This window comes from Sylvia atricapilla, chromosome 15 (assembly GCF_009819655.1).
Source record: "Sylvia atricapilla isolate bSylAtr1 chromosome 15, bSylAtr1.pri, whole genome shotgun sequence".
Taxonomy (NCBI): domain Eukaryota; kingdom Metazoa; phylum Chordata; class Aves; order Passeriformes; family Sylviidae; genus Sylvia; species Sylvia atricapilla.
In genome coordinates, this window is record NC_089154.1 from 13,777,286 (window position 1) to 13,799,735 (window position 22,450).

General features: G+C 42.2%; 1 protein-coding gene across 1 annotated transcript in view; it reads right to left on the reverse strand.

Moving 5' to 3' along the window:
• Nucleotides 1-240: 240 nt before the first annotated feature.
• LOC136368264 (uncharacterized) overlaps nt 241-22,450 on the reverse strand; it is a 70,571-nt gene continuing 48,361 nt past the window's right edge. The window contains exons 48-68 of the mRNA XM_066330410.1: nt 19,115-19,252; nt 18,359-18,521; nt 17,589-17,710; nt 16,008-16,148; nt 14,929-15,042; nt 14,412-14,540; nt 13,821-13,982; nt 12,376-12,540; nt 11,112-11,277; nt 9,571-9,840; nt 8,997-9,139; nt 8,508-8,712; nt 7,437-7,624; nt 6,652-6,749; nt 6,097-6,281; nt 4,817-5,019; nt 4,210-4,399; nt 3,473-3,582; nt 1,495-1,614; nt 970-1,109; nt 241-468 (exon numbers count right to left, since the gene is read on the reverse strand). Coding sequence (XP_066186507.1) covers nt 426-468; nt 970-1,109; nt 1,495-1,614; nt 3,473-3,582; nt 4,210-4,399; nt 4,817-5,019; nt 6,097-6,281; nt 6,652-6,749; nt 7,437-7,624; nt 8,508-8,712; nt 8,997-9,139; nt 9,571-9,840; nt 11,112-11,277; nt 12,376-12,540; nt 13,821-13,982; nt 14,412-14,540; nt 14,929-15,042; nt 16,008-16,148; nt 17,589-17,710; nt 18,359-18,521; nt 19,115-19,252 — 3,195 coding nt within the window. The 3' untranslated portion in view covers nt 241-425. The remainder of the gene's footprint in view (nt 469-969; nt 1,110-1,494; nt 1,615-3,472; nt 3,583-4,209; nt 4,400-4,816; nt 5,020-6,096; nt 6,282-6,651; nt 6,750-7,436; nt 7,625-8,507; nt 8,713-8,996; nt 9,140-9,570; nt 9,841-11,111; nt 11,278-12,375; nt 12,541-13,820; nt 13,983-14,411; nt 14,541-14,928; nt 15,043-16,007; nt 16,149-17,588; nt 17,711-18,358; nt 18,522-19,114; nt 19,253-22,450) is intronic.

Here is a 22,450-nt window from a genome sequence, read left to right on the forward strand (position 1 = left end):
TCAGATTTAACAGTATCTGTCTCAGTATTTCATATTTATATGATGAAGAGTTTATTACTGGAGCAAAAACCACTCACTGCCTACAAGATGCTCCCCAGAAATGTCCTGATGCACTGCTGAGGGGCTGAACAGCTCAGGCACATCCTGACACCTGATGTTTCAGTGTGTGGGGACTGTGATGTGATGCACTGAGGGACACAGTGAATGTTGTTCTTCTAGGTGTTTATTTTATGGCAAACCCATCTACAAATACTACTCCTTTTCTTAATGGGTAAGAAATCAGCTAATTATAAATATTTTGAGGCATACTGCAGATGGGTTTATAGTACACAAATTCAGACAACTGCAGAAGTGGGAAAGGATTGTAATTATAAGAAAAATCAAGCAAGTCCTATTGCTCTATTCAGGATTTTCATCTTCCTTAGCTATAGTCCAGGAATCCATTTAACAGTGCAATCTGGATGACAGCTGCATTAAAACACAGGTATTGAGAATCTGGATATTCTAGGTTGAAAAGATAGAAAAATTTCATTATTAGACTGAAAAGTACAAAAATAAATCTCTGAGTATTTTGTGTTGTATATGTTTTGTTGTTAATATGAATCCAAACGCATTATTCAGACAAAAAAAAAAAAAGATGGAACCAGAAATAGTATCCAAGAGGAGAAGCTGCTGGGGCTGTCACACAGTGTTCTGCAGGTATCCTTCTGTCCCTCAGCAGATCAGGATAAGGTAAGAAAGGCAGCAGAGTGGGCAGTGGCTGGACTCTGGTGTGCAGGTGAGTGAACAGCAGGAAGGGGAGGTAGCCAAGGGGCCAGGGCATTTCTGGGAATAGGATTAGTTTTGTTCTTGGCCACAGTCAGATTCATTATAGTTCTATTTTTCTTATGTATTCTTGAATTACAGATGTGTAAGTACTGGAGCAATGCAGTCAGAATATTTAGGGTGATAAAAAGAAATTAAACTTACCACTGTGGAGGGATTTCCACGGGGACAAAATTCCGGTTGCACAAATGAACAAAAGCTGCTGCTAAGCTGCAGGCAGCCCCCAGGGCTGGGGAGTCACAGGTGTCCTGGGTACACATGGTGTAGAATGGCTGAGGCAGCACCTGGGCACAAAGGGGTGGGGTAGGGGAGCAGAGGGACCTGCAGGTGAACCCAGAGGGTTGGGTTCTGTCCCCTTCCCCTGCCTGCTTAGGACCATTCATAAACTTTTATTTCCTTCTAACAGTGAGGAGGTTATTCTTGTTTCCACATTCTAGACCTGTATCCCAGAGTATCCTAGCAGTGCAGTCATGCCACTATTCTGTGGATGTCAAAAACCTCCATTTATATTTATGGTCATAAAAACACCTTTTTTCTGTCTGGCTTGCTGTTTTGAGTACTTCTAAAGTTCTCTGCAACTAGATTTCTATATCCTTGCAATGGTTACGTGCCCTCCCTGGAAGTATGACACATAATTGAGATAGTGATTCTGGCTGAAGTTCTACTTACAACTTTGAAGCAGTTCCGAAGAAGTGAATGTGGTTCTTCAAAGAACACTTTACAGATGTTTTGCTTAGCTGTAATTGGACATGGCTTCTCTTTCTTCGGTACAAGGCTGCACTTATTCACCTGTGGAAACAGAATTACTGAAGCTGGGGTATTTGGGGCATTTTTTGCATACGTCAGGGTCGGATGAGTTCTTCAGATTTCCAGTGTGAACTGGTTTGAAGGACAATATGGGCAGCTCAGTACCCTGCTCTAATGTTTATTGTTCATTAATATTGAGAAGCACCTTGCAGATTAGACCTTGTTTCCTTTTGCTATTGATTCTGTTATTCGCTGAAGGGTTTTGGTGTGTAGTTGCTGATGTAGCAGGGAGTTGGCTAGTTCTCTTTTATAGAGATCTGACAGGTCAAAGCTGTGCTTTTACTGGATCTTTCTGATGGAGAAGGTAAAAGTTCATACCCTTGCTGGATTATTCATAGGTAAAGGTGGCTTTAAAAAAAAAACAAACAGTAAAACCACACCATCAAGAAGTTCTCTAAGCAAGTGTAAGTTGTAGTATTTTAGTTACTAAGGAAAATGAGCTGGCAGTTTACTCTGTGCTACCCTCATCCTGCAGGAGTCAGACACTCAGTCCCTGGCCCTGGGGTGGTGGAGCTCTGCTGACGTCCTTTGCAAGGTCGGTGCATCACAAAGGCTGTGATAAAGCTCCTGGGAGCAGTCAGAGTTCACAGTTCAGTGTGAGCCTTTCCAATCAATTGTGCAAGTGCAGCCATTCTGCCCCTAGAGAAGGGCACTCGGGACTGCCCTGCTTCTGCATGATACTGAGTTTCCTATGGATTGCTTTTAGTTGGTTCTTTTGTTCCTTGTCTCTGGGGAGTTTTGCATTTTTATGAATATAATAGAAATTAATATTTGTAGCAATTAAGAAAATTGTGCCTGTGGTCAGTCGCATTGTGATCCTGCCCCATTATTAACATAAACATGGGCTGCAAGCTCATTAACTGTATTTCAGCAAGAAATACAAGATACTTGAAGCAATTCTGTCTTTTACAGTAAAGTACTGACATAAAGCTGAAAATGAGACTTCTGTTCCCAGAACTTGGACATCTTCTGTGAGACAGGATAAATGGGAGAGTCACAAAATCTTTGTGGTAATAAGATACACTGGTTCCTTTTCTTTTTGGTAATATATTTTTAAAATTAGACTTTGGAAGGGATTTAGAGGATCCTGTCAGCGTGGCTTGAGAGCATATTAAGGCTAATTTTCTTGGTTGGTTGCATTCACAGATGGTTCTGTACAGCTGCACATTTGTGTATTTAGACTATTTTCAGCTAGTGACAGAGTACACGAATTAAGCAGAGCTATAATGTTACTGGTATAAAATTGTTACAATATTTATGATAGTTAGAGGAGTCTTTCTATGCAAGTCAGTAACTGACAGCAGCAACTAACCTTCCAAAGAGGTCTGAACACTTAGTGGTGCAGTGATGGAGAACAAATTTACTAGTTGTTTGTTTCTAAAGTTTTGTTGATTGAAAAGATGTAAAGCATGAAGAACAAAGAAATTAAGAGGCTCACCATACCCAGCTAGAACTAACAGCTCTAAAGAAAATTTCAAACTGTGGCCTGAGTGATGAATGAACAGGTTTGGCCCAGCCCTAGTACCACCTGTCTGCATTCCAGGAAGAGGTGCTCTAAGGAGGAAAACATCAAAGATACCTGGCTCCAATATCAGTTTCTGCTAAAATCAGCAGCAGCCACCTCTATGTTTCACCTTATCACCTAGGCCAAAAATACTCAATGCCTATTTATAGGGAATTCTTGAACAGTTTTTAACACATATGTGCAACCTTTTCCCTGGTCAGACACAGCAAAACAGGGCAGTGTGCTGCTGTTTTCACTGTCGAGCTCCAGTTCATCTAAGCCACCCCGGGGTGTCAGACAGTGCCCTCTGTGCTCCGGAGCCCCTCAGCTCCTTACCTGCCAGCTCTGTGTGAACTCTTCCACGTTGTCACTGAGGGAACCATTAGGCACCATCCATTCGTTTCCAGCTTCATTATCGTTGGTCCCAAAAAGCCCAGCTGAAATACCTGGGAGGAAATTGAAATGGAGTAAAGTAGGAGTTGTCAGGAGTAGGTGCAGGAAAAGTACAGCAGCTGTCTCTGGGCTCTGATGATTCTGTCCAGCAGAGCTCAGCTCCCTGTGGAAGAGGGGAAGCTGCCCAGCCTGCACTGCCATCCATGTCTCAGCTGGTCATGGCTTCTGAGCACATCAAGGCATCAGATCCATTCTCTGCTGATCTTTGGGGGTGACTTCTAGAATACTGGGGGGTATATGGATGCATTCCAAGTATACCAAAACCCCTGTGAGGTTTTGGGCCTCTCCCTATAGTTCTCTTGCATGTCTCACAAGCTAAGCCTGCTCTGCAGCAGATTCTCAGCCAGGGTTTGGGGCTGGGCTGGCTGCAGTACCTCTCCTCTGATTTCTGTCTGCTTTATTGCACTGAATCAGCAGTAACCCAGAACTTGCTCTTCTCCCTGGAATGGTGCATTCTGTGCCCTATTTGGCAATTACTTGGAATGCCTAGAGCCATTTCCAGGTGTCTATAAATGAAGAGGGGAAAAAGAAGTGAAAGCACAGATGCTGGTACTACCAGTAATTCAAAGAGATAGCAAAAATGACTAACAGCTGACAACAGCTGTCTGATTGATACTCACCGTGGTGCCACCCAGCCAGAGTGACAGTACAGAGATCATACTGAAAGTCACAAGAGACAGAGACTCCTTTCTGATCAGAGATTTCTATTTTGTTGGTTCCTCGCCTTGAATTCCTGGTTCTGTTTTCAAGGGATTGATCCAGGACTTGGCAGTTCTCTTCCGTAAAGGAGAAGTTATACATCTTGGATATCTGTTTTAAAATGAAAATACAGTTTCAAATCTGTCACAGGGAAAGTTCAGTCACAGGCAAGCACAGTGGATTTGCAGGTGTGATGAGGCCAACTTAGCCCAAAATTAAGGGAATAAGAACAGGGTTGTGTTAAATTTCTGAAACAGCAGGAAGCACAAAGCCTCCCTCTCAGTGCCATTCTCTTAGACTATTTCAGAAGAAAGTTGAAAAGTTTCTGTCACATACAGAGAGCAAAGAGGCAACCCTTGAGTTAGTTAAACTGGTTTTGTTTTGGAGGGGTATTTTCTTTTTAAGAAAGCATTGCCTGAGAGTGCTTCTGATCCATGTTTTGAGTATTAGTATTTTAAAAACTTCTCTGTCAGTTGAAGAAATTTTTTTGCCAAAAATAAAAAAAAATGTTTGGCTTGATCTTCCTACCTTTAGTCGTGGGTAGATGGTGATCACAGTCTGGTTCATCTCCACATACAGTGATCTTGAGTTCCTAGTTTCCTCATTTAGTATTATAGTGAAAGTGTTGTGAACAAAATCCTTGGCAAGAAGTACACTGCACTTTGATGCCAAATCATATATTTTTCCATCAAAAGTCACAAGATGCTTGGTCCCCACTAACATAGCATGGTCTGGAGGATGATATTTCAGAAGAAACATCAGTGAGTTTCCACAAAGCACTAAATGTTGGGCATACTGCAACGCACAGAGCTTCTTGCTGGCATATTCTTAAAATAATTTCTCAGCTTATTATTACACTGACATTACTACACTTACATTTTAATTACTTACACTGTAGTTGCTCTGCAACAAAACTTTTCTCAGAAACAAAACAATTAATGATTTATTTTTTGTTATAGATTTATCTGAGCGCCGTAAAACTTTGATAAACTTGAACTGGGATTCAAAGCTCATCTTGCTTTGTCATTGTACTACAGGATAGTCATATTTATAAACACACACACACATTATGCATTATGCAGAAAACACAGGAATATTAATTCTCCAAGATTGTCTCCAAAAACAACCCTTCCAAACCAGAGCATCGAACAGCTGCAGTCCAGGAACCTCTGCTGACACATGACTCAGATTATTGGGTCACGAGGACCTACGTTTACAGCCCTCTGTTGTAGCTCTCTCTACTGGGAGGAAACTATTAAAAAGGGTTTTCTGGAAAAGCCAGAAAGTTCTCTCTAAGGGACGCTTGGGACTGTTGGTGCATTCCTTTAGCATTTAGCAATATTTTTGCAGGCAGTACTGTCACTGAAGTTTTTGGTAGAGCTGAGCTTGCTCATCCCTAGAGGCAGCAGAGGTGAAGTCACCAGTCTCCAAACCTCTGTGCCAGGACCCAGAGCCATGAGGTGTGACTGGCACAGAGCCACAGTATCAATTCACAGGACACATGGATAAGGCAGATAAAGATCACCTGCTGTTTCTAGTCTCAAAGAGTAGGAAGTCCAAAGAGTTGCAAAATTTGCATGACTATTAAGTAGAGCAGTGTTACTGCATGTCAGCTTTGCCCAGAGTGTTGGTCTTACACATACATACCATCACTGTCTTACAAGAAAGACTATATGTAAGTTGATCGGAAAATTATTAATTAGTGACCATCTCTATGTAAACTCCTATTCCAAATATGATTTGTAAAACAAAGAGCCAAGTGGAAATAGACCCAGGTACAAAACAAAGCAGCACTGTGAAAGGCTTACATTCAAAGGGGCTCTCCATCATCCTCCGTTTGAATCTGTAGTACTCTGCAAGTATGTTGAGACTGTAGAGGTCTTGCAGAGGCCTCAGTAGTTTTTCTCCAATGAGGTAAGTGGTAACATTTGCCAGCTGCAGGGACAGGTCTGCTTTAGGCAGTACTGGCAGCTTCCCTGCCACAGAACAGTTCCTGTGGGATACAAACACAACACCCCTTATCTGCTGAACTGATGAAACGCTGCTGCTTTATTATTAGAAATTTGAAGTGAAATATTCCTAAGAACTGTAGTCTGGTTAGAACAGCAAAACACAACCCTGCTGTGGCCAAGAGCTGCGCTGCCCCAGGCCATCTCAGGCCAGTCACCAGTTGCTTATACCCCGTTTGCTGTCCAGTAGCTCCTTTCAAACACAGTGGGCCTGGCAGCCAACAGACATAAACATTAGGACATGATGTGGCCAAAGAGTGGTTGGGTGGCTGTCAGAACCCTCAGCTGCACACTGACAGGAAGAGTAACTATGCACAAATCCCAGAGCAGGAATCCTGCAGAAGCACCAGTTACCTGGGGGAAAACCTGTACAGGTTCAGCAAGGGCTTCCGGATCTTGCTCACAGCTCTGGAAAACGTGGCCTCTGCCCACCTGAGCACCTGCTGTGTAACCTGTTGGAGAGTCACAGATTACAAAAGCAATTTCACTATGGCTTCAGGGAAGCTCAGTACTTCCAGATGAGTTTTAAATCAAGAAATAAATACCACTTCAATGTCTCTTGCATTTGTCTCCTGCCTTACAGTGTCTTGTCATGTAGAGGTTAATATGCAGGGGACAGACTCTAGTCACACCACCAACAAATAATGGACAGAAATATATTCTTCCTGAATAACATGACTTATGGCAATGCTTCACTAAATTAATGTGCTTCAGTACCTTGGAAAGGACTGGTATCTTTAATAGTATAAATTAGCCTCATTATATAACTTTTATGCTTCTTATTTCAACTAGAAGAGCCCAGATTTATCTGTACACTGCTTATTGGAATCACAATTTCTCTTCTCTATGCAAGAAAAGTGAAAGCTACATGAATGACAGATTACTGCTGCTGTGATTGCAACCAGAACTAGTAACACAACCTCTCCTCTAGCTGGAAAACTGCTCTTTCAAAGCAGAACAGATACTGCAAGAACAGTAAATTGGCTGTGCACAAGCTTATTACTTGGAAAGATAACAGCACTATTTCCGTAAACAAAACCAGTTAACTCTTTCTGTGTATCCATAGTTCAAAGCTGAGACTTAAATTTGTAGGCCCTGTCTTTCAAACCAATAGAAATGGAGAACTGAGTTATACCAACCATATCCAAGCCTGCTTTCACAACCTTTAATGTCATCTGGATTGGTTCCATTAGCCACACATCTTTTACAATCTTGGGTAAGAAAGCCTGGATTTTCTTCATGTGCTCTTCTGTCTTCTCCTTCCAGACTTCATCCAGTGGCTTCAAGGTTACATCATAGTAGGCATCCTTCAGAGTTGCTAATGGCTCTGAAGCAAACACATTAATGAGACAAACCTTAGCTGGTTTGGTACAAAATGGCTGTTTGCTTGTTTGTTTCCACCCAACTTCCAGCATAAGTGAAGAAGGAGCACAGAAAAGTGGAAGAGGCAGTCAGGCACATCTGCAAACCAAAAGAGCCGTTTAGCTGTGACCCTGACCCCCTTATAAATACACTGCTGTCCCAAAGGAATGTAAGGGATGCTCTACAGTGTGTCCCCATCAGAGCTGTAGTGCACGGGCTGCTCCTGCTGAGCAGCAGGACAGTTTGGTCACAACTGATTTCAAGCACAGCATATCAACCAAATTCAACTTGGAGTGGGAAGAGCCTAGAGCTAAGTGGCCCAAAGTGAGTTTTTACCCTTGTGGGAACTGAAGGTTCTTGCAGCTAATTCCAGCTGACCACATTTCTCAAAGGTTTCAGTAAGGGCCACAGTCCAGCTGAGCAGTGAATTAGTGGCTGCTGGATAGGCTTGGAAAAAACCAGATCAAGTGAAATCCAATTAGTAAAAGCATTAAAAACTCAAGGGTGGATATGAACAGCCCTTTGGGAGGAAAGGCTTGCCAGGGAGCTGTTAGCAGAAATACTTCAGCTTAGGAATTAAAGACTCCCTTCTCATCTGATTGAACCCAGCCTCCCGAGGCCAAGAAAAAGCCTCACCACTGATTTCATTAGAAAGGTCCTCACAGAGCCTTCTTAGAGCTTATTGCGTCAAGGCTCCCACTCTGTACACTAAGAGCCAAGGTCAGCACTTCTTGCTAGATCAGAATAGAAATCTTTGTGCTGTTCAGTATGTTTCAGAGTTTACAGTGAAGTCTGGTTTGCCGTGCACTGACATTGCCCCTATTCTTGCTTTGCACCGTTTTGCTTACTTTGCAATTCATTCTGCATTTGCTGGACAACATCTTGAATTTTCCCCAGATAAAGTGGGATTTTGCTTCTCAGAATGTGCCCGATTCCACTTCGCTTCCACGCGTGGGTGACAGCTGTACCCCCGCTGTGCAGGAATCCTGCTGCCCTTTGCAAGGCCATGGATGCCCAGCCAGCTGCTTCAGACAGGAAACCAACATGCTGCACCTACAGTGGTTCCAAAAAAGAAGCAATTTCAAAATACACAGTGATCTCGAGCAAAGCTTTGACTTCATTGCAAGGCAATTCTCAGTTCTGACTCGGCAGTCTTGGTGCAGAGATACAGGATCTCCACCGTTAAATATGTTTTTGTCTCTGAGTTACAGGTCAGCACAGGAGTAATCACTGAAATGTTTGAGCAAAACAAAACAGCTGCAGGCAATATAATGGTGTTTAATTAACACTGCATGAACACTTGATGGTGTTTTCACAGATCATGTACAGATACTTACTGATTTCCTGAATCTCCACAGGTATCCATCAAACCTCTTTATTTTCTCTGTCAGTGTCGCTTTCAAAAGGCTCCCAATTTCATTAAGCTTGTTCTGTGAGAAGATAGTTAAAATCTTGAATTCATTATTTAAAATCGCTTGTGCTGGATCCAAGTCATTCAAAGACTGTAATAGTTTAAATGCCGGCAAACACCCACAGTGGCCTCACATTCCTTCGGGGAAACTACTTCTGCATTATTCCATGGATAGACAAGGGAAAAGTCAAACGATTAAAAGCAAAAACCTTCCTCAAGCAGAGAGTATGTGAATCCCTGCTGAAAGTGAAAACACGTTCAGGATTCTAATAATTCGTTTTGTAACCAACATGCTGAGCAGTTGCTGCTGCTCTCATTTTATTTACTTACCCTCCTCAGAGGATCCACACTTTAGAAGAGGGTCCTGTATTTTCTATCTCTAGGCATGGCTGAACTCTTTAATTCTCACTGTGGTAACTTCTCACATCGACGTGAAAATAATTAAAACATTCCATCATTTTGCCTGGTGTTACTCACCCGAATTCACACTTGAAGCTTACGTGGAAGGTGCTCCATCAAAATGACAAAATCAAATAATATTCTGGGAAAATCCGGCTGCAGGTAACAGCCACTCAAGGGTCTCACCTCAGCCTTCAGAAAAGGATCCCCACATCCCTGTGCCAGAAAACTCAAGCTCCCATTAGCGGCTGCTAGAGTCACTTGTCCCACGTTTTCGTGCCTTTTGCCATTGATGCTGAGGTAGGTGTCAATGGCAGCCATCTGTTGCCCATCAGAACAAGCGCTGACTTCCATTCCTTCTTCCAAATCCCCTTAAGGAATGAAAAGAGAGCGCTTCATTTACAGGAACAACACTGACAGACATTGTTTCAAGGCCAGCTTTTAATTACTTAGGTGATCAGTCAGAGTCTGACTGTGTTAGGTGTGGAGAGAAAAAAAACCCAGAAGAGATAAACAGGAGACAATCAGATCATTGTCAGGGTTTGATCTCTCAATGAATTACGAATCAATGGATTTGTCAATGAATTACAAATACAGATTTGCTACTGCAAAGGAAGCGCTGGATTAATGTAAACCTAATTCTCTGATTTACAGGCCTTTTTTCCTACTTTAGTCCTCACTGTGCCTTGTTGCAGATGTTTCAAAACTGCTCAGCCCTTAAATGAAAGCCTGTCACTTCCAGCCACCACACAAGTCGTTTCTATGGAAGCAGTGATGAGCATAAACAAATGGTTGGTGAAGTGCAGGTAGAATCTGGGATGAGAGCTGAGCTGAGTCATTTCTACAAACTTCTGACTTCAATGATTCGTAAACTGAGTGTCCTAATTCAAAAACATCATAGCAGTTACAGGTGAGGATATGAACCTGAGAGAAACTCTGCTGCAGAAGTGTGGAATGGCAAATCCATAAGTGAAAGGACTGGATTGTCAGTAACAGGAGTTTGAGATAACTGGGATAGCACCAAATCTATTTGGTTTGTGCCCAACTCTAACGTAGCTGAAATGTGGATGAGCCCCACCTCTTTCACCTCACGTTACTCATCTACAGTTTAGGCATAACTTGAACCAAGAGCCTTTTCCCCTCTGTTGTCAGTCAGAGCTGACTGCTGTGAGACAACCCCTGCAGCCAGTGATGGCACACATCCCAGTTCACACAGCTGTTCCAGCATGTCCTGTGGTCAGTCTCTGGAGGTGCCTCTCATGTCCTTCACTGAATTTGGAATGCAATGGTTATCTTAAACAAGGCAGAAAACTTTAGGATGTTTAAGTCAAGAGGAATCTTTTGTTACCATCTGTTGTAATCATACAGAAACGTCTCCCAGACTGACCTTTGTAACGAATTTTAAGCTTCAGCTTTACTTTATCTGAAAGACCATCGCTTGAATGAACTGAGCCAGCTCAGTGCTAGAGACAAGGCCTTTTTCTTCCTGTCTCTTCATAAACACTGAACAGAACAGAACAGCTGCTCTGGAGTCACAGAACAGCTCCAGTTGGAAAGGACCAGCAAGTCCAGCTCCCTGCTCTTGGCAGGATGACCTAAAACTAAGTGCTGTGGCTGAGAGCATGGTCAGTGAGGTACGTACCTTGCAGATAGCCCATGTAGTACTGAACACACTCCTTTCCTTTGGAAGCAGCTACTTTTACTTTCTCTTTCTGATCAATAATCCCCTCCACCAGGATTTGGCTCTGGACAGATGAGGAAGCAGCAGTTCCTGTCAGGCCAAGCCAAATATCTTCAAAGGCTCTTAACTGCAGCCATAAAGGAAAAACATTTGTTCAAAGCCACCATACAGAATTAATGACCGTTCAGAGATGCTGCTCAAATATCAGTGCTTTCCACAAAAGGGTAAGTGGTGAGGGAAATGTTTCCCAAAGCTTGTGCACTATGCAGGAGTTACACTAAGACAGGCACAAGCATCAGAGTGACTGGCCAGGAGCTGAATGGTTGGATAGTACGAGGCTTGTGGACAAAATTTTAATGGAGGCAGTGAAAGAAACAACGTCCCAGACAGTTCTCTGTGAGGCTGCTCATTTGTGCCATTTATTCCAAAGCACAGAATGGAGCAAGCTTCTGCAGGGCAGCTGATACTCATTTCATCTCCCTCCTTTCTAAAGAAAGAGGAATGGAATTTAGTATTTGTTACTGATTAAATCATCATCATAATTTTGTTAAGGGGTGATCTGCTGTCTCAGTTAGTGCCTGACTACTCACATTCCTGCTAATGAAGAGTTTGGATGGTGCTGACCCCGGTTTTTTGTGCCTCACTATGTTGTCTCCATCTGCCTCTCCACCATATTAATTTCTCAGGAAATTAAAAGTAAATGCAAAATAGGGGTGAGGGGAGAGAAAAAGGAAGAGATTTATCTCAGAATGTGCATCATATGAGCTGTTCTGTGCCTTGTTTAGTTCTTTTTTTTTTTTTTTTTTTTTTTTTTTTTTTTTTCCAGTTCTTTTTTCTGGCAAATTATGCCTGGTGCAAGCATTGTATTTTGTTTCCCTCTTTCTTCTGACGAGGTGAAAACCCCATACCTCACACGACAACGCAGTCACACCGAAGGGGAGTTAAAACAGCACACAGCTTCTTAAAATTGATACACTCCACTAGAAACACGCTTGCTTTATTTGTGCCAGCGCCACAGAACTAATGCTAGCGCCTTCCTTTGTTCAGTCACACCACAGGACGCTGCCTGGCTGCTCCTTCAGACACGGCACTAAAGAAACCAGGAGTGTTTTGTGTTTCCTGCTGTTCTGCAGCCACTGTCTGCACCTGATCCGTTTGGGAGATAGATGGCAGCAGGCCTTTGAAAACCAAACCTCGGTGCCAGTAAAACAAAACAGAAACTCACTTCAACTTCCAGAGAATAGTTCTTCCCGTCAGCAGTGCTTTGATTCTTTATGGATATTCCAATCAACCCCTCATCTCTCCTGTGATTAGCAAGGTGGAATCTGCCCTCTGACTGCAAAATGATGTCATCTTTGTTGAGCAGGTGCTTTCCAGATAAAACAATTTCCTAGGTATGCACAAAAAAGAAGTTGCACAGTGGCAACATCCCCATGAAATTACATCACAAACAAAACCTGTAGTTTCAGACCCTAGCACATCTTTCTGCTCCTCACAGCACTGTCTCCACTACATCTTCAGTTTCTGTGCTCTCACAAAGCATGTTCAGTGATTGCACCTTAAGATCTGAGGAACAGCTGCAGAGAACTATATTTTATTAAAATCCCCAGTGTTTTTTAATCCCACAGTTCTCGGCTGCTCTAGCCAGATGTTTTGATAAAGTTGGAGCTACATGGGAGGTGAGGTGAATATTGTCCTGGTTTTGACTGGGATAGAGTTAATTTCTTCTCAACAGCTGGTGCAGTTTGGGGTTTGGAATGGGGTTGGTTACACACTGATGTTTTGGTTTTGCTCAGTTGTTTATCCTAAGTCAAGGACTTCTCTGTGAGTCTCTCTTGCTCTGCCAGTGAGGAGGTGCACAAACCCCACCTGGGACAGGTGCCCCAACCTGGCCAAAGGGATATTCCACACCACAGAATGTCATGTCCAGTTCATAAACTAGGGGGGATTTACCCAGAAGGGGAAAATCTGGGTTTGGGAAGGGAGGTCTGGCACTGGGCAGTGGGTGATGAGCAATTGTATTGTGCATCATTTCGTTTACTTTTTTCCTTTTCATTATTATTAGTAGCAGTATTAACTATTATTATTGTATTTTACTTTGTTTTCAGTTATTAAACTGTTCTTATCTCAATGTACAAGTTTAACTTTTGATTGTCCTCCCCATTCCACAGGGAGAGGGAAGACAGAGGGGGCTGAGGGAGTGGCTGTGGTGCTTGATTTCCTGCTGGGCTTAAACCATGATGCCTTTGAAGAGAATGATCCAAAAACAGAGAGGCACCTGCTTTTGGAGTGACAGGCATATACATCCTTTGCATTATAAACAGGTTCCTTCACACCTTGGTCAGGGAAAAAGTTTTCCTGTTGCTGACAGAGTGTGGTCTGCCCTGACAGTAAATAAGAAAACCAAGATGTGTTTCAGCCTCTGGGAACTGGAGTGAGACATTTATTGCAGGTTCCAAGGTCTGTGTTTGTGAGTGTCTACCAGCATGCACCTAAGGAAGACCATGGGTGGGCCTTCAGTTTTTGTGTGAAATAGAAAAATAAGGTTACACCACAGTTCAAAAATCCATCACAACTAGCAAAGCAACCATAAAAAACAGCCAACTAAGTTTCCAAACAAGTAATTACATTTAAACTGAAGTAGGTCCAATGTGTTTATGTCAGACTTACATTTGGAAGGTCACAGAACTCAAAGCTTGTATAGTAATCCAGGCAAGAGCTGTAGTTTGTTTCTAGTTTACCCAGAATCTTCTGTTTGGTACATGGGGTCAGGAAAATATTTTCCAGAACAGCTTCTAACTGAAACTTATCAGGATACAGGAGCTGATTTCTCTGCAATAAACCAAGAAAACAAAAGATGACAGCAGGATCTTAGACACTCACTCATCCCATCACCAGGCTGGTTTTTGTTACTCTAGTAGCTTCAGGATTTTAATGTAACATTTCCTAAACATTTCCACTTGATAATGTTTTGGCTGATCAGCCTGGTTACTGGTGCCCATCCTACAAGTTTTGCAAATTTAGGGCACAGGTGAGGCCTCTAGTTTGTAAGAACACTTTCTTTCTTAACTATGCTCCATTTAACTTTCTTCTTGTGTAGAGAAAATGTAAAAGGTGAAGTGAAATAGTGATATTTCACAAAAAATGGTGCTCTATAGAAGCTTTCTTAAAATCCACTCAATATTACATCTAAATCCAAAATAATTTCTCATCTACTGAGAACAGCTTCCATAAAATGGTGAGTCGACAGATACAACTCACCTCATATGTGAAATTGTGTTTGAATTTTTTGTCATCCCAGTTCAGATCTAGGTGTTCATTAAACAATGTTGGTCTTTGCTCTAGAGCTCCACATGCATGCAGGTGTTCCATGCTTAATATTCTCTGAAGCTGGAAAAGTGGAAAGAATTGAACATATAAGTGACTTTTTAAAGAAGTGTTCAGTATATCCTCGGGCAGTAGGTTTCCTGGGCAGAAACAGCCTGTGAGAACCCCTGGATGGTCTAGACCCATGAAACACTGCTTCAGTCTCTCCCAAGAAACCTAAGGGGCTGACAGCTCTGTCCTGAGGGAAAGCTGCAGCCTAAGTACAACTGTGTCTGGTAGTATGAAACAGAATTTTTCACAGGGTTTATTTTCCTTCCTCTGAGATAGAAAAAAAGGTTGACTTCAAGGCTTTCATATGATAATGAGTACAGAAAAAAAAAAATCATTCTGTGAGGATCAAGCACAGGAATTTGGCTACACTCATCCCTTCCAAGGGACATAAGGCTCATACCTGGCCTGCAGAGAGGGTCACACAGCCACCCCAGGCAGTGATGTCCATCCTGGATCTATCCTCCAGGCCCAGCTGGAGGTGAGCAGGCTGCCCAGCATTCCCTGAGACCTGCAGCTGAAAGCAGAGAAGGATTTGTCCAGTGGCAAGACTAGAACCAGCAGAATGATCCCAGTGCAGTGGAGGAGAGCAGACCCCAGTGAAAGCTGCCACAGATCTATGTTCAGACTCTGGGGTCTGGAAGCTCCGGGCCTGAGACAAACAAAGGGAAGCTGAACTTCTACAACTAAGGCCATGGAAGGCTTTTGTTCCCCTCCCTGGACAGCCTGGGGCCTGTCATGCAAAGCAATTAATGCCACAACTACAACAGTGACCCTACCAGAGAATTTATTCCTCTGAATACAATTCTGGAACCATACTGAGTGTTATGCAAACCCCCCTGAGCACCAAAGGGCTTCAGATGAACAAACACTGCACAGCTGGCACAGCTCATTGCTGAAAGGCTTCAGCCTCAGCAGCTGCAGTGCCCTGACCCACACACTGCACTGTCAGACAGAAAGTATACTCTAGTATTTGATTTTGAAGGATGATTTGTGGAGTTCCTCCTCCTCTTTGTCCTTATATGTGCTTTGCAAGAGCACTTCACAACTATAGTTTAAAGCCTTTCTAGCCTTGCACATTTTCACATTTATGTTGCAATTTCCTATACAATCCAAACATTTTCTTCATGGGGGTATCAAAGGGTTTCTGGTTTGATTTTATTATGGGTTTTTTTGTTTGTTTGTTTTTTCTTGTGTGTGCAGACTAGGAGTTTGTTCATTGCTTTATGGACCAAACTGGCCTCATTTTCATTGCTTGGCTGGTTCCTGGGCCCTTCTGGGTTCCTCCCATCCAAACTGGGTCAGTGCAGGCTGTTGGCTGGGAAACAGTTCTGGTGGTTAGGACACAGGGGGATAACAGCACTCAGTGCTCACTGCATTTTTCAGGATGATTTCTGGTTCTGCAATTCTGCGGGATGATTTACACTCCCAGAACTGCAGCATCCCAGCTGTGTGTTCTGCAGCCCAGTCTCATGAGCTCACCTGCTGGTTGTACTTTCTGCCCCTTCTTTCTGACAGGGAATGCAGCTCCAGTTGCTTCAGAGTGTAATTAAATGGGTGGGCAACAGAGACTCTGTAGCTTGTCCGGTGTCTTCCAAACTTCAGAGAGGATGACACTGATATCTGATCCATATCAACAGATGGAAAAGGAACTCATGAAATAAAACACCTCTCACACACTGACCTCAAACATGCACCCAGTAAGATTTCCCTGTACCTTGTCCTCAGGTGAATTACACAATAAAGTCCTTTCTGAAGTAGTGAGGTAACTTAATGTTCAAATTAGGACAATTTTTGCTGCTTGAATTCCCTTCATAGCACAGCTCAAAGCAGAACTACTCTCTGTATTTTACTAAAATCATGAACAATGTTTAAGTTTGTTGAGGCTAATTTTGATCTCATCTTTAGGCACTGCAGGCTGCACTGCCACAGAGTCAGACACGGCTTGCAAAGTGAAAGCACAAGAAAAAGCTTGAAAAAGACAAAAAGCACAAAGAAAAAAAAGGAGACAAAAAGAAAAAGCACAAGAATTTGCTTCAACAGGAAATAAATTCAGTTACATTGTTGAGAGAAAAGTATTTTTGTGGCAATTTAGGTAGTGGTGGCATTTAAATAGTTGTGGTGATTTAAGCAGTAGTAAAAAATACATTCTGTACAAACGCTAAAGTAAATTTTGGAATTTTAACACTTTTTAAAGACATAAAAAAAATTCCATGCTCTTTTTAGGCACAAATTTATGTTTATGTTTGGTATTATATTTTATACATTGTCTTCTATCTTTCATTATTCAGAAAATAATGTAATACTCAGCCTAAGGTACTGCATTTCAGATGTACGTGTAAAGCACAGTTAGCAGCGAGTCAGGAAAGCATCCCCACTAAACCACATCTGGAAATCAACCTACCCTATGTTCTCCTAGTTGTGTCTTTTTCACTCTTTATATTTTTAAAAAATAGTGCTGACTTGCTTTATGAAAACAGAGACTGGTTCCAACTGTTGCACATTTGTCAGTCTTGCTAATAAGGAGGAGAGTGAAAGAATGAAATACAAAAGAGCTTTGACAGAATCAGTAAAGCTGAAAATGCTGAGCAAGGTGGGAATCTGCACCTGTGTGGGTAAATACAGAACTATACTCATGCAATGAGTTCTTCATCCTTTTCAATCTCAACTAATGCTCACACTCACTCACTTGTCCTAGATGTTATGTCTTTCTCCATAAGCTGCTTTAAGCATGACATTTGTGCTGTTGTTCCCACCTACTCTCAGAGGCCTTTACTCAGTGCTTCAAAGCTTATGCATTTCATTACCTTTGGTTAAGCAGCAAGCTCTGGGCTTACTGCAAACAGAAAAATACCATGGTCTGAAAACACTTCCTACAAGGATATCAGCTGCTTATCTTTCAGTCAGAACCATTTATACATCCAAGACAGGGGATAGTTTGCCCTATAGTCAGATTCCCTGGCTTGCTTAGTGCCTTTTTTAATTAAAAAAAAAAAAACCCAACAAAACCAAACAACCCTCTTGGTATTCCTGTCCTTCTCCTGACATTTATTTGCTCTGTACCTTGTCCCTGTGGTCCCAAAGGACAGTCAGATCATCCCGGTGGCTGCGTGCTGAATGTTTCACAGATAAGTTGACCCAGGCATGCCGTGGAAAAGCGATGGACAGAGGATGGAGAAGTTCCACTACAAGGAAAACAAACAAGATTTCCCACCAGGAATCATGACCATTCCCAGGACATTTCCCCACAGGCAGCAGGACATCCCTTGGTTCCCAGGGAACTCGATCTCTGCTCACACACAGCCCCCTACCAGCAGCCACAAGGACTTCAGTGTGCTGATATCTGCCCAACATGAGGAAATGGAAGTGAAAACAGGAACCATCTCTCTATTTACCAGCAGAACAGTAGTTACCTGCAATGACCAAAAGATTGACAGCTACACCCAGAGCAAGCTCAGCAACAGCAGCCAGGGAAGTGTGAAACTGGGATGGCCTGACACTGGAAGAGGAACAGCTTACAACACTCAGACAGGTAAGTGCAGTTGTCGTCCCTATATTCAGATCATAAAGCCTCAACATAAGGGTTTAATACCTCAAGGTGAGCAGTGCTGCCTTCTGCACCCCCACAAAGCAGAGAGAGTGTTCTGATGTGGATGTTTCTAACAGACCTATAATGAATTTAAAGCAAATAGGACCTTAGAAGCCCTAAATTGAAACCAGGATGGAAAGCCTTTGGACATGCATTTGGAATACGCATTTAGAAATCAGATTTATGTAGTTAATTTTATTTTATAGTCTGCTTTGAACGCCTGTAAAAGACTTGAGAAACCTACCCTGAATGCCATGGCCCCCAGGCAGCTTTGGGAAGAGTCCAGTGTAAGTGCCTGTTAGTTTTATCTCTTTGCCATCCCACAGGGCAATGTGCCTCAGCTGATGAGTTCTGTTGTCTTTTTGGTAAATTGTCATAAACACAAGTTGCCTTGGAAGAACTTTTAACTAAAAATAAAAGAGGGCAAACATTAAACCCCAAGTTCTCTGAGAAGGTAAAACCTAAGTGTAATTTAGGTACCCCAAAGTCCTGTGGGGTCTGTAGGAATGTGTTTTTAAGGTCTAGTACAATGGTACTCAGCCCACTGCTCTCATACAAGCAAGTATTCACTTCTACAGAAAGTCATCTTTGCCAATACAGGAGCATACATAAACAACTGAGTATTCCCTTTACAACAGCCTTTGATCATTATACTGTTTGATTTTCTTTCACATCACAGAATAATCCTTACAACATCAAGAGTCCCACTATTACAGAATAAACCCAGCAGATAGCACAAACAACAATAGGTATTTGTGACATCTTTTCTTATTTAGAGAAAGAAATGTGTGGTACCTGCATTGTAAAAACTGGTTCAGTTTGCAACACATTATTTTTCTTACTCTCTATAAATGCTATATGAGTGCTCCATCTATAGGAGCAAACAAATATAAGCTCAAACTCATCCCCAGTCAAATGTTTGCTCATGCTACTGGAGAAATCAAGGGCAAAACACCTCAGAGAACAGGAGCTGCCTTTGCCATCAGGGCATGGTACCAACCTGGGCCATGGTCTGGGCCACTTCAAAGGCATTAGTGTAGCTGCTTCCAGTCAAAGTTAGCTGTGCTGAAACATTGAAATCCCTTTTCTCCATCCTGAGGTAGAGTTTGCCTTTTGCTTCACTCATATCATAATTTACCTTTTCAAGTTCCCATTAAATTAAAAAAAAAAAAAAAAGGAAAATAAAATAATGGGATTGTTAACATCTTTAAGACCAGGAACATTCTCAACAATAACAAAAATGTTAGAGATACTAGGACTAGAAATGAAGCAGCTTGACTCCTAACGTATTAGACAAGGCTACTTTGCAGTGATGTATGCAATGGATTACCTGCAGATAGTTACCTTAGAAGACAGTTCTGCTGCACAGGGGAAGTACTGCAGAAAGAAGGGATGAGTCTGGAGGGCTTTTATATTCAACTCTTCACTAAAGGGAAGAAATGTACTCTTGTTCAACAATATTTCAAGAAGTCCACTCTTGCTGGCAGCACAAGTTCAGCTGAGTTAGCTCCACGTCTGCCACAGCTTTTAGAGTTCAAATACCTGCCACTGACCACTTACTCAGCTCCCCATTTTTGATGCATTCACACAAATGGCCACCTCTGAGCTCAATAAAAAAATCTGTGTATGCATCCCAGGGACAGAATGTAGCCCACTGGACCAGAAATCACTTTGCCATGGCAAATGCATCAGCTTTTTAAAAATGAGAAAGGTATTTTAGAAATGAGAAAGGTATTTTGGAATCTGACTTTGCAAGCATTGTCACGGTTTACAAACTTAGAATTTACAATGATTAGAGATTTTGACAGAACTTACAAGACTTTTCAGTGCAAAGGTCTTTTGCCAGAAGCTTAAGAAATATCTGAAATACCCCAGGGCTGAAAATATCACACCTCTAAACACCCTTAAAAGCTTACAGCTTGTGCAGATACAGCCACACTGACACCAACTGAGAAAACCAAGTTGTCATAATTTTATAAGCTTCAACTGTGCCAAAAAATTTAATATTTAAAAACTTATGTCAAGTTAAGTTCTATTTTTATAAGTACTTGTCTGGTTCAGGCCTAGACTTTGATGGACTCTTCCAGTGTCTGCTGCTTGGATTCTTTGTGGGCAGGCAGAGAGACAGGTCCCAGGCTGTGAGGGAAGGAATCTGTCTGCAGCCCTTCAGAAACTCCCTGAGGTTTAGAGAGTGTTTGGTGTGACTACTCACTTTATCCAAGTTTTGTTATCCATTTCACCAGTGATCTGGTGACTAAAACAGTAACTGTTTTCCATGGAATCATAGTGGCCTAATGACATTTTTTATAGTGCTCAGAATGACCCTTTTACCCTTGCTGGTCTTTTTTTCTACTGATGGAAAAGGAGAAGTTTTTGTTTGGTTCATAGGTCAGCCTCAGAGCACCTTCAGTTTCATTTTCAGTCATGAGTTCTTGAATTGTCATCTGTGGAGGCGGAAAATAAAAAAATCACATGCCATAAATTCTACACATCATTTCACCTCACCCAAGCACAACCTCCTGACTCACTTAGAATCATCATCTTGACTGAAGTTTATCTTCCAGACTCTCTGGATGCTTCCTACATGTAAACCAAGAGCCTCAAGAGAGCTTTTCCTTTTTGTGTGTGTGTTTTCATAGCTACTTATTTGCATTATTGACAAATTTCTTTCCTTTCATTCAAATATTTAGAGGAAAAAAGGTATTTCTCTATGCATGAAGGACAACTGTTTTCTACCAAAAGTTCTTCCTGCTTTTGTGAGCCCTATCAGCTGCAAAGTCACAGTAAATGTGTCTTCCTGAAATGATCAACCCTGAAACTCGGGATTTCAGGTACCTGACCAGATTCCTTGGAAACAGACCACAAGCTCTGTACTGAAATTAAACAAGGATTCAGATGAAGTGAGCCAAGTCAGCTCTCAGCTGCACTTGGATATAAACCTGCAGTAAATTCACTGAGGCCACTGGAAGTGCTCTGGATTAAGGCAAACGTAACTCAAGCTTTCATCAAAGCACAGCGAAATTCTGTGGTGCATTACCTTAAGAAAGAAGGGAAGTCCCAGGTGATGGAGAAGGGATATTGAATGCTTCACCTCTGCCATGAGTACAAAGATACCAAAGAGTTCAACGTCTGTGCCAACATCCACAGTCACAGTTATATCTTTCTCATCATATTGGATTTCACAGACAGTCTTGGCTTTTTTCTCTATATAGAAGGGACAAAACAGTGCTAATTTGAGCAGCTAATTTTTGAGAAATTTCAGTACTGCCTGCATAAAATCAATCCAGCCAGCTTTTAGGTTAATACACTCATCAAGATGAAGTCATCACTCAGGATTACAAGAATTTTGGCCTGTGGTTGGAGGAGGGCAGAGTTTTTCTGGATGTCCTTGAACTTTGTCCTTACAAAGTCTTGTGTTAACAGAGGTTTGTACCCACAGCCAGTGTGAAGTGGCAAGTCAGTTCCTGTCAGGAATATGTCTGTGCTGGAGCTGACTAATCCATACAGCCAACTGCATCCCTGGCCTGCAACAGCCTCTTCCAGGAAGAGCTCTGAGCTGTTCTGACCTCCAGTGACTCCTCTGGCTCCAGCTACAGCAGCTCAACAATGCCCAAAGACCTGAAGACCTTTGCCCACTTTGCTACCAGCTTTTCATTTTTGAAAAAGGAAAATACGAGACTGCTAAAAGATAAAAATGAGATGAGAGATGTGAAACCCCCCCCTAAATTCTTTGTGATTTGACAATCACAAATTGATTGTGATTGTCAAATCACAATCAAAACCCACAGAAATGATGGGGTTTGTGGTGGAAATCATATGCTGACTGTGGCTGTCCTGGGAGTGACCTCTCACCCTGCTGCTTTTTTTGGGAAGGAGATTGTGCCACTCACATTAGTATTGATTCAGTGCCTGCTAACCTCAGTAATTGCTGCCCTTTGGTGCTCTCACAGCTGTTGAGTTTTCTTCAACAGGAATATATTTCCCTGGGGACACTTAAGGTACCTGATCACAGTGTAAGAGAGATATGCAGATAGGATTTATGCCAGGGCAAGCTTTGAGGGTAGACTGGCTCCATCAATTAATCACAGATGCAGTTTCAAAACAGCAATTTTACTTACAAACAAGATAAAAAGCCTCTTTTTAAGTACTACCTTCAAATCGTAGTCAGTTTGTAGCTTTTGAAGGAACAGCTGAAACATTCTCAAAGAGTTATTACAGAATAAAAACCCTGCCAGGAATGGCAGGTACCCACCTGATTTCTGCAAACTGAAAATCAAATTGATTTCCTTAGGGTAGCCCAATGCCTGCAGGACCTCACTGCTGTGCACACTCTGGC